Here is a 13,666-nt window from a genome sequence, read left to right on the forward strand (position 1 = left end):
ATAAGAGGAAATCTTTTCCTCCACAAGTTGTGATGTCACTTTTTCTGTTTCAGTTATGATTTAGATTGGCTACCTAATATGATTTACATCAAATTTCAACTTAAACATATACTTCACATTTTAACAAGTGGTATTAAACCTAACTAATTCGAAAATCAGGTTCAAGAGGTAATGTCGCAAGAATTTGACTGCATTTCAAACATGTAGAGATTATGTTCTTGTTGGAAATGATCACAAAACTAGTGATAACTTTTGTAGATTTTTCGTTCGGCCACTCATCATAAACTCGGAAATCACGTTGACTTTTGTAGACTTAAAGATAATTCTAATTTATGCATTCATTTCCAAAACAGACCATTCTAATTTATTTTTATTTTATTTGAGAAAGATCAGGTGCGCTCATCATTCACCCGTCCACTCCAAATTTCTCTTCTCAAAATCATTAACAAAACTTATGTTAAGCTCCTCATCATCAGTTATCAATTTTATGTATCCATCCATGCTACTTTTCTTTTGTAGGCCTCTATAATTCCTTCCCCTACATCTAGCAAATATAAAGGGAAAAAAAAAAGCGTACACGCAATCGTCTCTAGAGATTCTATATAATTTTAGAATAGATCATTAATTACTGGGCTAGCTATAGTCTCCGCATAATATCAACCTAGGGATATATAGTTTGGTAATTTTTTTTTAAAAGAACTAGCTAGGCATCGTGCCAACATGGATTTAAGATGACATAATCATATTTTTGTTTGTCGACCTGATATCACGTTAATTAAAATGCGAGCATTCAATTCAAAATTAATTGATAATTGTTGAAGAGGTCCAGTATGTTTAAGCTCCTTGTATTAGGTATCCATCTCCTTATATCAGGTTTCCACAACCTTCAACCTCACCCTAAGTAATCCCCATACTTCAAAACTAATCTTTTGTTACATTCTACCAAATTCATCAATTAATTAGTGTACAACTTTACTCTTAAAATTAATTAATCAGTTTTTATCTAAAGCTAAATGAACTCTAAAATTAACTGAGTACACCTTAATATTTAAATCAAAATGTAAAATTAACTACGTACACCTTATTTAACTATCAAAAATACCCATAGTACACCCTAATACACTCTATCACACAACACCCTAATATCAATCCTAAATCAGGTTTCTCTTTTTACATGAATTTGAGCCTTCTTTTCTGATTTTGGGATTGCATTAAAATGTAAAATTTCGTAAGTTGTGGAAGTAGATTTGCTATCTCCTTCAATTCAAAACTTGATTCTTGTAAATTCTTGTGCTACCTCCTCCTCCTCTCTCTTTGCTCCTTGTTTCTCCTTTTTTTTTTTTTTTTTTTTTTTGGGTCAAATAGCAATAGAAAGCAAAGCAAGGGCGGCAAAGCCAAACCCAGGTACAACCTCAGAACTACAAAAGTGTCAAGTACACCAACTAAAACCCAAGGACATGAGCTGCACACTGAAAAGGTAAAAACACATGAATTAGTATGAGTTCATGCATGACGTACGATTGAAAGAGATCAATTATTGAAAATATACTCAAAGAATTAATTAATTAATTAAGAGCCATGCCTAGCAAACCAAGTATATTTTCAAGCTTGGATTAATGGCTGGACACGTACAATGAAGGAGAAGCAAATGCACGAAATAATTTAGGTGTAATATTGGACTTATTTACATCTCAGGGCTTAGATATAACGCAAACTTGCAAGAATATGCATGGGCCATGAAGATTAAGGCAGCATTCAATTAATTATCACCAACTACTAAGAGCATTTCGAGCAGTGGGGCTGGGGGGCGAAGTGGGACTCGGCAACACGGGTTGGTTCGAACACTAACTTGAGTTTTGATGCTTACGTCAGTATGTTGACGTTACAACGACGTCAGCTTTGGCGTTCAAATTTGCACGCACCAACGTTAAAAAAATTTGAACGCGCCGCTACAGTGCCCTCCAACGGTTATGTGCCATGTGTCGTGTCCTGGGCTCTCCGATCAGAATTTTTGCTCCAATCCAACGGCAGCCAATTTTTGTGCAATAAAAAAATCGAAAAAAATTTTAAAAAAATACTGAATTTTTTTTATATAAATACCAACCAATACTCTTCACTTTTAACACCAAATCCTCATACATTTTCTTCTCCTTCTACTATTATTCACTTTCTACTCAATATTTTTTTCACTTTCAAGTTGTATTTTTCTTTATCATATTATGGCTTCTTCTAGTGAAACTGGAGGGGCATGGAGCATGATGGAAGATGTTTTGTTGTGAGTGTTGGGTCCAAATTAGTCATTGTCCCGTAACGGGCAATAAGATGAAATTTTGTCATATGTGGAAAAAATTTTATCAAGAATTTTGTGAAAGGGATTGGTTCGACCCGAAAGGAAATGGCATTATCTAGTAGGTGGAAAATTCTCAACAAAGAGTTGGCGAAACGGAGAGATGCCTTGGCAAAAGCGATGGACAACCATAGAAGCGGAGAAAACCTTAGCAATGAGGTAAATTATTTGTAATTTTCATTTTATTAATTTCTATGTCATATTAAATTTTATTTAAATGTTTCTTGCAATTTATATATTTTGTTAATATTTCTTGCATTTCTAATAAATTGTTAAAATTTCTTGCATTTTCATTATTGTTTTTATACTTGTTGCATTGCCAATATTTTTTAAAGTTTCTTGCATTTCCATTTTTTTTTTATACTTGTTGCATTGCCAATATTTTTTGAAGTTTTTTGCATTTCCAATTTTTTGATATACTTGTTGCATTGCCAATATTTTCTAAAGTTTCTTGCATTTTTATTTTTAATATATATATAGATTGTGCAAGCACAAATGTGGTATGGTGTTACTGGGCAACGCAAAAAAACCTTCAACCATACCCAATGTTGGGAGGCGGTGAAAAATTGTAAGAGATTCCAAATTATTCCAATGGGTCCGACAGTGGTGTTGAACAAGACGCCACTCCATGATTCACCGGCATCGAATTCACCTATGGTTTTCCCGATGAGTCAAGACTCATCTATCAAAAAGGAGTTGAGGCCTATTGGGAGGAAGGTGGCGAAGGGGAAGAGAGGGAGTAATTCTACCAAGAATGCATCTAAATTTTTGGAGGAAATTTCAAGGCACCAAGCCATGAGAATTGAAATGGACATGAAACCCAATAGCACCATAGGGCAATGCAACTAGAATATGCAAAGAAATGGGGTATATACGCCAACAAAACATTGAAAAAACGGATCGGGAAACAATGGTCATGGATACAAGCCATATGTCCCCTGAAACAAAACAATTTTGGAAGCTAGAACGAAGGGATGTTATGAGACGAAGACTTTTCGTGACAATGGACCTAGTAACACGGATTGGTTAAATGATCAAAATCATTAAGTTAGTTTGCTTGCCTTTCATTTCATTGTATTTTTTGTTTTGTTTAAAAAATTAGTGGTAATTCATGTATTTTATTTTATTAGTTGTATTGATTTTCTTTTAGTGAATAAAGAAAATATTCAACAAAATTCCTTTTTATTCAAAACATTCCATACATAAAAAGCAAACCACAACCAAAGCATAAAAAATAAAAAAAACCACAACCAAAGCATTAAAAAAAACAAAGCATAACTAAAAATACAACATAAACATAATAAATTAAAAAAAAAACATCTTCACTTCACTTCACTTCACTTCATTCACCTTCTTATCCGATATGAATAGTATTAACATGTAGGAACCCAAAAATCTTATCCGAAAATATTATCCAAATTAATTGTTTAAATAAAAAAATTGTGAAAAAAACAAATAAATGAATAGTATTTGTCATAGCAAATGGCAACTGCTGAAAACATACATTGCTTAATATGATAAGGACAGCCACTATTTACATGAATAGTAGCTTTTCTGATCCCCCTTACCATGACAAGAGACAAACTGCTGAAAGTACTCTAAAGTCAGGTCTGATGGATAGCGTATGGAATCTATCATGAACATCACTTTTCAAATGTGATAATTTGTGGTTTGCGTGAAGCAATATCTTTCCTATGTCATCAATAATAATTAAATATCTAACACAGTACTACATCAACTATATAGCTATAAGATTAGTGGGATTTCTCTACCTGTTGTTGTTGGAAGAAATTCCAAATTTGAATCTACATTCTCCATATATTGATTACAAATTTGAATCTACATTTTAAAAATATAAAAGTAAAAGCTTTTATATCAAATACTGTTGCACTTATAAAGACCCAACCATCTAGGTGACAGAAATTTATTTATATATAACTTATTAACATAATTTATGATTTTACTATTGTGATGAGGGATTTCGAGTCTCTGCATTTAAAATTTGTGCATTTCAGCACATCCAAACTATATAAAATATAATAACAAATTATAAAAACAGAGAAATGCACCACTTCTAAATGCAAACACTTACAATTTTGTGAGGAGATATCTAGATAACATAACTGGATTAGTGCATTAAAACCAGATAAGTACCGAAGTATAAAAGTGGTAGGACACTAGTAACGAAAGCAACGGCAAGCTAACTCCGAAGTCCAAATCCAAACAATTAATAGCAATACCTACATGCGAAAAGCACAGAAATATATAGTAGAAAATATACCAGGTTAAATTTAGCAGTCAAGTCTTTGCTTTTATCAGGATTGCAATCCCTTTCTATTGAAGGATCCCTCAAATAAATTATTTGAAGAACGCCCTTTAGGATACTCTACAAATTTTTTTTCAATGATCCAAACCATCTATTTTTTAGGTCTTCATTCATAGATCATCCTTACAAAAAATTAGACAAATCAGAAACCGTTTCGACATCCAATTGTATCTTACAAAATCAATGAACACAGTGCTTCAAGAAAGTATTAAAATTTCAATAACTCAGTTGAGTGGTCAAATGATATCGAATTCAAGTGATTTTTTGTAGAGATGATCTTTGAATGAGCATCTACAAAATAGACAGTTTGGATTAGTGAAATACAATCCGGAGTGGGCCTTACAAGAGGTGTCTCTCAAATAAGCTTATTTGAGGGATCCCTCAAAGTTAAAGAATTGGTCTGTAGAATATTTGGTCAAAGGCTTCATCACATAGTTAATTATACTAACGTAATCAACCAGTCTTACTCTTTTGTGTGTGTGTGTGTGTGTGTGTGTGAGAGAGAGAGAGAGAGAGAGAGAGAGAGAGAGAGATAGTGTAAATATATAATTACTAATGTGATCAGCCAGTCTTTTTTGTTTGTGAGAGAGAGAGAGAGTGTGTGCGCGCGCATGAATATATATAGTGTATTAGTGTTCCCGTTTTCATTTGAGTTGATGATATATAGTGCATTAGTGTACCCTGAGCAAAACCAAGTGCAACAACAGAACAAATGATGATGATTCTAACCTATGTGCACCTTTTTGTTATATTAAAGGTTGATATTGGTGTTGCTCATGGTACTTTCAGGGTGATTGGGGAGCAAGAAAGTTCAGGTAACTTGAATTTGGTTCCATCAAAATTCATGCCAACTAATCGCTGGAAGTCGAGAATGGCAAGGTCCCTAACAAAGATGGTAAGTAGGGAGATCGATGGGGAAGATAATTCAAAGCAAGAAGATAGCAAGGCTATGGAAGAAAAAGGTGCCCAGGAGTAATGCAAGAAGAGGATTCTAATGGGAGGCAAGTGCAGGCCACTGAATTTGTCTGGCACCCTTCAGTATGATGAAAATGGCATTTTGATAACCGAGATCATGTCATGATATGGGTATTTGTTCCTTTCATGATTCTGTTTTCTTTTCAATTTCCTCGTGTTCTAGTTAGATGGAAAGATTTAGCAAGTTTTTTGTTATAAAAGTATTTAGTCCTTGTTATATTAAATAGTGTTGTTAATGCTTTCACAAATGCACGGCATTTGTTTTGGTCCATAGTACCATACACAAAACCAAGAGTTACAGTTTATCCTGAAAAATGACTGCTAAAAATGATCTTTACAAGAACTCGAGTGCCACTTAATGGATGTACAGGAGATACTCAAAGCACTAGTTGTAAAAGGTTCACAAATCCAAAGCCAGTTGAAATACATTCGCATTAACATGAACTAGTCAACCAACATCATCACATCTTCAGAGGTTTCAATCCAAGAGATGCACGGAGCCTGTTCGCTTCAGCAATCTCTGGATCTGGATGGTCTGTCCCATCAGTCTTCTTCTCCTTCTTTTCTTTCTTCTTCTTCGACTCCTCACGAGTGCCATGCTCATCATGCCCATCCCGTCTCCTGGGACTCATGCTGCTGCGGCCATGTCTTTTGCGATTATCCCCACCCTCACGATCCCTACTCCGACTTCTGCTCCTTGAATAGCTCCTCCTCCTGCCACGATCCCTCTCTCGCCTATCCCGCCCCCTATCGCGACCAAGATCCTTTTCATCTCTTAGTCGATAACGGTCCCGATCCCTATCTCTGTCTCTATTCCTGTCTCTTTCTCGTCCATGTCCGCGTTCCCTATCATAGTCTCTATCCCTATCATAGTCTCTGTCATAATCGTGGTCCCTGTTTTATGGGGGTAAATAAGGAAACATAAATGGCAGTGTTAGCTTCAAGATGACAGTTTCAATCCTTTTTTTAACAACAAAAAGTAACTATATGGTAGAATTCAACATTTACAAATGAAATTAACCACAGGGCTTCCCAGAAAAAGAACCAATGACATTCACTTAACCAACTTAGCAGGATTTAACTCCAAATGCCAAATAAGAAAAGACACAACTGACGAGGGAACCATATTACACTGCAGGAAAAATGTACGATCCATCATACTTCTCACTGCACACTGTCAGTGCAGAGAAACCTGGCAGGATCAGGAATATCACTATAGGAAGCCATTATATAACACCTACAGCTTAAAATGCCATGGTAGAAACTTCAATGACATATAAATGTACTGGTCTGAATTTGAATAGTCAGACAACAGCTTCCACTTTAAAAGTCAACTGGTTCATCCAAAGACAGGCTGAACCCAAATGAAAATCAGTTGAGATAACTTAACTTGATTTTATGTTTACCCTAAACACTCATTTATAAAAGGAAAAAAAATCAGTTTAGACTTGCTTTATTTTATTTTATTTTGCCTCTCATTCTATTACTCCGTGCTCTCAGCTTGGTTATCAACAAAATCTTACTTACCCCGCCCCACCCCCACCCCTAAAAAAAGAGAGAAGAGAACATTCAGTAGTTTCAGATATCACCTGAATATCCAAAATATCTCCACTCACACACAATAGCACAAAGAATAAGAACCCAACCAATCTAATTCCCAGAGCTATTAACCAAGCCTTCATCCCAACCGACCAACACACACACACACACACAATCAAGTTGTGTTAGAATTAATATAACATAAAAAATTTGTATAAAGAAAATTGTTCATTCTCGGTTAATCATCACGATTCAAGGAGTCTGTACTGTACCTTACTATGTTAAATATATATATATTAGAAAGAAACATCTATCAGTGATCAACATAAACATTACTTCCATGTCTAAAAAACAAAGCATATGCCACAAACAGAGAAACGAACCTGTATCTGTGACTGTCGCGTCTTCTATCCCTGTCCCTTTCCCTTATAGGGCTTCGGCCACGATAATAATCCCTATCATGGACTTCATCATCCATTCCATCAAGTTGATCGTTCTCCTCTTTCTCTTCCTCCTCCTCAAAGTCCTCCTCCAAAGCACTTTTTCTGAGTTCCAATGAACCAGTTGCTTCCAGAGTCCATCTGTATGAATATAGCAAGAAATTACATACACAAACCTAAAATTGTAGAAGTAAAAATGGACCCTCATGGAAACCTAGAACAGGGCGAGAGATACAAGGGGCCAAATACAAAAACAGGCCAAGATGCATTCCAAACGTAAAGAAGGGTGAGGTAAATTCCACTATGTCTATAGTAAAATTTTTAAAAAACAAAACAAAACAAAAGTCACCATGATAAAATCAGCTAGGAAATTTTTATTCCAATAAATAACCACCTCTTCTTAATTCGTGGCATCGCAATGTCACATGAGTAATCTTTTGTCAGAAGTTCATCAATAACCTCATCCACATGCGTCAAGGCATAATCTGATACAATTAGAGCAAGAGATTATTAGCATTCCCATTAAAATCCAATACTAAGTATACTAATCAATGCAAATGTCAGAGATGATCATATAACTTACTCCCATCAGCCAATTTTCTCCTCAACTTCCGATAGTCATTGTACAGAGGCTCTAGGTACTGGTACACATCAGTATCCGTGCCTGTAAGACGCAAATAAAATGCACCAAGTATCCGGACATATCTGAAACCCAAATAATAAATGTTAATTTTTGGATATGCGAAAATGCTCCATGTCCACATTAAATACAAAAAATAAATAAATTAAGCGATAAGAATCATAAAGCTACTTCAACCAGAACATAACAAAAACAATCTCCACCCGACCAAACCAACTTCCACTATTATCCCAACCCTTTCTGTTTCGACCTTCCTGAACAAAAATTCACAAACAGAAATCACCAATTTCCTCTTCATATCATATAAACAACAAGACCCTATTATTTCCCGTATCCTTCCATTACCTCCACCTAACACAACAAAGAATATCAAGAGATATCTCCTACATTTTTTACATAAAGCAAAACAATACTATTCCTTTCATACTACCATATATCCAAACCACCCAAAATATCTCATTACGCATCTAAAAGAATTCAACATCTAAAACACACTTTTCGGATTCGGGTTTCTCAGCAAAAACCACAAAACTCCACAAATTCCCCTTCCTTTCCCTTCAACACTAATTCTCCCAGCTACCGGGAGCATGCACATTGTCAAATCACATAAGCACTTCCAAAACCAATTCCAGTTACTATCAAAAGCAATTAATTAACTGGACAGTAAAACTCACTTGTAGTCGTCGTTTTTTATGAACTCAATAACGATCTCCTTCTCCGGCTGGATCTGAAGCATCTTCATCACGAGGCACATGAAAGGCGTGGGCTTACGGTTACCTCCGAAGGTCCCACCGATGTGGTCGAGCTCCATGGCTTTGTCCACTAGGGTTTCGGCCGTCAACCCGAAGCACTGCTCCTTCCAGTACGTGTTCTGGTATATCTTCGACCGTACAATCTTCTCCACCAGGTTCTGCGGGTTCGTCCCCCTTATGCTCTTGGCCGACGGGTCTGTACGGTTCGCCATAACTGGAAGACGAGAGAAATTGAAATGGAAAGTGGACGAAACGAGAGACCCTAACCCTAAAATCAGAGTGAGATAGAGATAAATAGAGACGTTGAATAGAGTCTGAGGAGTTGAACGGTGCGTTTGGATATCCCCCGCCATGTCCAAAACGACGTGTCGTTTGACTTAAACCCGTGAAGCCATAGAATAAAGAGTGTCATAGTTTCATATGCAAGCATTTTTATGGGAAACCAGAACAACCAATAGATAGATAACAAAAAACACATTCGTTTGTGAGATGCCCATTTTCCTTTGCCTCTGAATTATGAGTTACAACAAGTAAATGTGTCCCTAGTCTATATCCACAAAATGTCCTTGTTGTCACAATTGAAGTCGGATAACAAAACATCTAAATCCAAACAGCCAACAACCCTTAATCAAACAAATACTAAGAAAACATGGCACACGTTTAAGATTCATTCTCCCAGGATAAAAACCACCCGCACCTATGGCTCCGAAGAAAATCCAAATAGAAAAAAGATGTAATTTTGCAGTCGGGAAATCGATGCGGGGATACACATTAAGCTTCTATCATCAAACAATGATTATAAGCTTTAATTCGACAAATGGGACAGATTTATCGGGAAAAAGTTTACAATTTTATCTGAATCCGAGATCTTTGAGATACATGGTGTCAACAAATTGCATAGAATTCTATTCAATTCAGCAACTCATTGTGAAATTTATATATCGGGAAAAGAGCGAACTTTCATACAGTTTATATTACGGCCAGTTGTTATTACGAATAGAAGAAGTTTTCAATTGGAGTAGAACCTCAAAAAGATAGAGAAAGAGATGGAGAGTGAGAGACAGAGAGAGAAGGTACCTGAAGTGGCCGCAATGCTTTGCACAGAGAGGATTGTTGAAAGTTTGAATGAAATTCAAGAACATTTGTCCCACATTGGTAGATAGTAGAAAGAGTGAGGTCTTTATAAGTGTGGAAGTCCAACACTTAGTAAATTGAAGTGACCCAAGTGGAAGCCAATTGGGCTTCAAAAATGATTTGGGCTTCGAATATTATATAAAAATATATAATATTTAATCGTCAAAAAGATGCGCTTTTGGACCTTGGGGCACTTGGGCACTTTCATATTTAAATTAATTTTTTGGTTTCGGATTAGTTTAATTAATTGTAGAGAGAGAGAGAGGAGATTGTTTGGGGTTTTAGGTTTGTTGTCTAATCCAAGAAAGATTGGAGTTACTCGTTTAGTCCGACAGATTGGGCTCTAAATATGGACTAAATGAATGATATAGCCGACCTTGATCTTACGGGTTTTGTATATTCGAACTCTTATTTTGGGCAGAGCTTTGGTATAGCCCACGCAATTTTTACATAGGCGAGTTGGGAATGAGATCATTTGCTACTTAGAGCAATTCCAGCAGAGCAGGCTAGCACAGACAGGAGGGGGCCCGAGGCTCTTTTCCCACTTCCAGTGGGCTTTTGCAGCCCAGGCAAATAGCCCCCACCAAACCGGACAGGTCCAAAAGCAAATCGAGCTCGAGTTCTTGCCCGAAGGCTGATGACATAAACGCTGACGCTAGCAGCTTGGCGCTAGAGCAGGAGTTTGAAATTTTTTTGGTACACCACTTGCCAACGATAAAATAATTTCAAAATCTCGTGCCCTAACGCCAACCTAGAGTCAGCCCTGCTTTCCTCCAACAACTACAAGCCATGTGGCACATCCTGGTGTGTCCAATCCAACGGCTGCTAATTTTTGTGTGAAAAAAAATTAATAAATAAAACTGAAAAAAAAATTAAAAATACCAAAAAATTCCGATTTTTTTTTCTATACATACCTACTAATATTCTTCACTTTCCACACCAAATCTTCATACAAATTCTTCTCCTTATAATATTATTCACTTTCCACACCAAATTTTCTACTACTAAATTTCATTTGTGTAAAAATACAAATGGCCTATTCCATAGAAGCTGGAGGGTCATGGACAACCATGAAAGTTGTTTTGTTGTGTGAGTGTAGGGTCCAAGTTGGCCATTGCTCGATCACGGGCAATGAGATGAAGTTCTCTCATATGTAGAGAAAAATTCATGCTGAATTTTGTGAAAGATCGGGTTCGGTTCTTACAGAAATGGCCTTGGCTAATAGGTGGAATTTTTTGAATAAATAGTTAGGGACATAGAGAGATGTGTTGGCAAAACCGAGGGACAACGTTAGAAGTGGCGAAAATCTGGCAACGAGGTAAATTATTTGTAATTGCCATTTTATTAAATTTAATGTCCTATTTTTTGAAATTTTCTTGCATTTCCTTTTTTTTTTCTTTTTTTTTTTTATAAAGATTATGCAAGCACAAATGTGGTTCAGTGCCATTGGCCAAGGTAAAAAATCTTCCAACAATCACCAATGTTGGGGGGTTGTGAAAAATTGTTTAAGATTCAAAATTATTTTCATGGGTCCAACCATTGTGTTGAATGAGACACCGCTCCACAATTCACCGACATCAGATTCGCCGTTGGAGTCCCCGATGAATCAAGACTCACTAATCCAAAGGGAGCCGAGGCTTATTGGGAGAAATGTAGCAAAGGCCAAGAGAGGGAGTAATTCAACCAATGATGGTGCAAATTTTTTGGAGCAAATTGCTCTCAAGGGCACAATGAGAATTGAGAGAGACATGAAAAAAGATGCGGATGACAAGGCAAGAGATGAAGAATTTGAAAGAGAAAGGGAGTATGCACACAAACAAGACATGGACAAGAAGGATCAGGAAACCATGGCCATGGATACGAGCCATATGTCCCCTGTAACAAAGTCATTTTGGAAGCGAGAACGAAGGGATGTTATGAGAATAATGCTTTTATGTGACGATAGACCTAGCAACACGGATTGGTTAAATAATGAAAACCATTAGGTTGAATTGATAGAGTTGCCATTTATTAATTAGTTGTATTGCTTGTCCTTTATTTAATTAGTTGTATTGCTTGTATTTTATTTAATTAGTTGTATTTCTTAGTTGTATTTCTTTTCTTTTATTGAATAAAGAAAGCATTCAATAATATAGCTATTTATTTTAAACATTGCATACATCAAAACAAAGCATAATTCATTACAAAACACAAAGAAGGCATAATTCATTACAAAACACAACCAAAGCATATTCAAAATAAAACACAAACAAAGCATAATTCAAAACTAAGCATTAAAATTGACTTCTCAGCTCCTTAAGTGTTCCATCAAGTCAACTTGACGTCATTCGTGAACATAAGAAGATTTCGTTTCAGTACAACAGTCAATCATACGGTTGTTGTAACGAATGTTCCTAATTAATAGTTCATCATGTAGTGGTTGTCCATTTGCTCCCACGGGCGGTTCATAAATTAATGTCAATGTCGTGTTCATGGGATCGAGTTCAAACATCTCTGGTTCATCATAATAATACTCATCCTCCACAATCATGTTATGGAGGATGATGCACGTCATCATAATGCTCCAAAGCACCTCTTCATCAAACATATGAGCATCCCCCATAATGATTGTCCACTGAGCTTGGAGAATACCAAAACACATTTCCACATCTTTCTTATAACCCTCTTGATAGGCAGCAAAGTATTTTTCCTTCCCCGATTGGGGATGCGAAATTGTTTTGACGAATGTCGTCCACCTCGGGTAAATTCCGTCTGCTAGGTAGTACCCACCTAAGTAGATGTATTGTTGATTTCATACGTGATCTGAGGGGCTTGACCTCTCAACACATCGTTGAACAGTGGAGATTGACCAAGCACATTAAGGTCATTTTGAGATACCAAGCACATCAAATATAGAAATTTTGCAACAGCTTGCAGAATGATACTTTTTTTTCCATTCCTATTCCCATAATCTCCTTGTGCATGCAGTCGATGCTTCCAATCATAACTAGGAAACCTCGAGACTCGGATTTTTGTAGAAGCTTTTGGAGGTTCCTAGGTGTAGGCTTGTGAAGGTAATCTCTCGTGTAGAGAGTTTCAATTGCATCACAAAATCTAACCAAGCTATTTAGGATAGTGGATTTCCTCATCCTAGCAATCTCATTCACCTAGTCTACAGATGCGCTAAACGCTAGCATCCATAAAGAAGCTGTAAGTTTTTGCTCCAGAAGAAGACCCAAATTTTTAGTAGCATCATACTTCTGAACGAAGCATGCGTCGTAATTGCAAACAAATGCATGATCGTATTGAACAAATGGGGCTGCATTCTATATCGCCCTCAAAAATCAAAACTACAGTACAACAAATTTGGGATAAAGTAATCTTCCAAGATATTCTTACCCGGAGAATGCCTATGTCTGTCCATGTTCTGGCCATGGCGGACTTGTGCACCACGGTGGCCATTGCTTGATTGATGGAGCATACCCACTACTATGGCAACTTGATCACCATCTTTTACCTCCTCCCTTTCTTCTT

At 36.5% G+C, this 13,666-nt stretch overlaps 1 protein-coding gene across 1 annotated transcript; it reads right to left on the minus strand.

Moving 5' to 3' along the window:
- Positions 1–5,905: 5,905 nt before the first annotated feature.
- Positions 5,906–9,301, minus strand: LOC117616316 (pre-mRNA-splicing factor 38-like). Its single transcript, XM_034345585.1, has 5 exons — positions 8,942–9,301; positions 8,211–8,332; positions 8,022–8,112; positions 7,571–7,768; positions 5,906–6,542 (listed from the first exon to the last, which is right to left on the minus strand). Exons 1-5 carry the CDS (start codon positions 9,229–9,231, stop codon positions 6,110–6,112), a joined length of 1,134 nt encoding a protein of 377 aa, XP_034201476.1. The 5' UTR covers positions 9,232–9,301; the 3' UTR covers positions 5,906–6,109.
- Positions 9,302–13,666: the final 4,365 nt, after the last annotated feature.

The sequence above is a fragment of the Prunus dulcis genome, chromosome 1, assembly GCF_902201215.1.
Source record: "Prunus dulcis chromosome 1, ALMONDv2, whole genome shotgun sequence".
NCBI lineage: Eukaryota > Viridiplantae > Streptophyta > Magnoliopsida > Rosales > Rosaceae > Prunus > Prunus dulcis.

Coding starts and splice junctions, on each gene's coding strand:
- LOC117616316 (XM_034345585.1), bottom strand. CDS start 9,231: ATGGCGAACCGTACAGACCCGTCGGCCAAGAGCATAAGGGGGACGAAC. Junction 8,333..8,941: donor ATAAAAAACGACGACTACAA/GTGAGTTTTACT, acceptor TTTGGGTTTCAG/ATATGTCCGGATACTTGGTG. Junction 8,113..8,210: donor GAGAAAATTGGCTGATGGGA/GTAAGTTATATG, acceptor TAATTGTATCAG/ATTATGCCTTGACGCATGTG.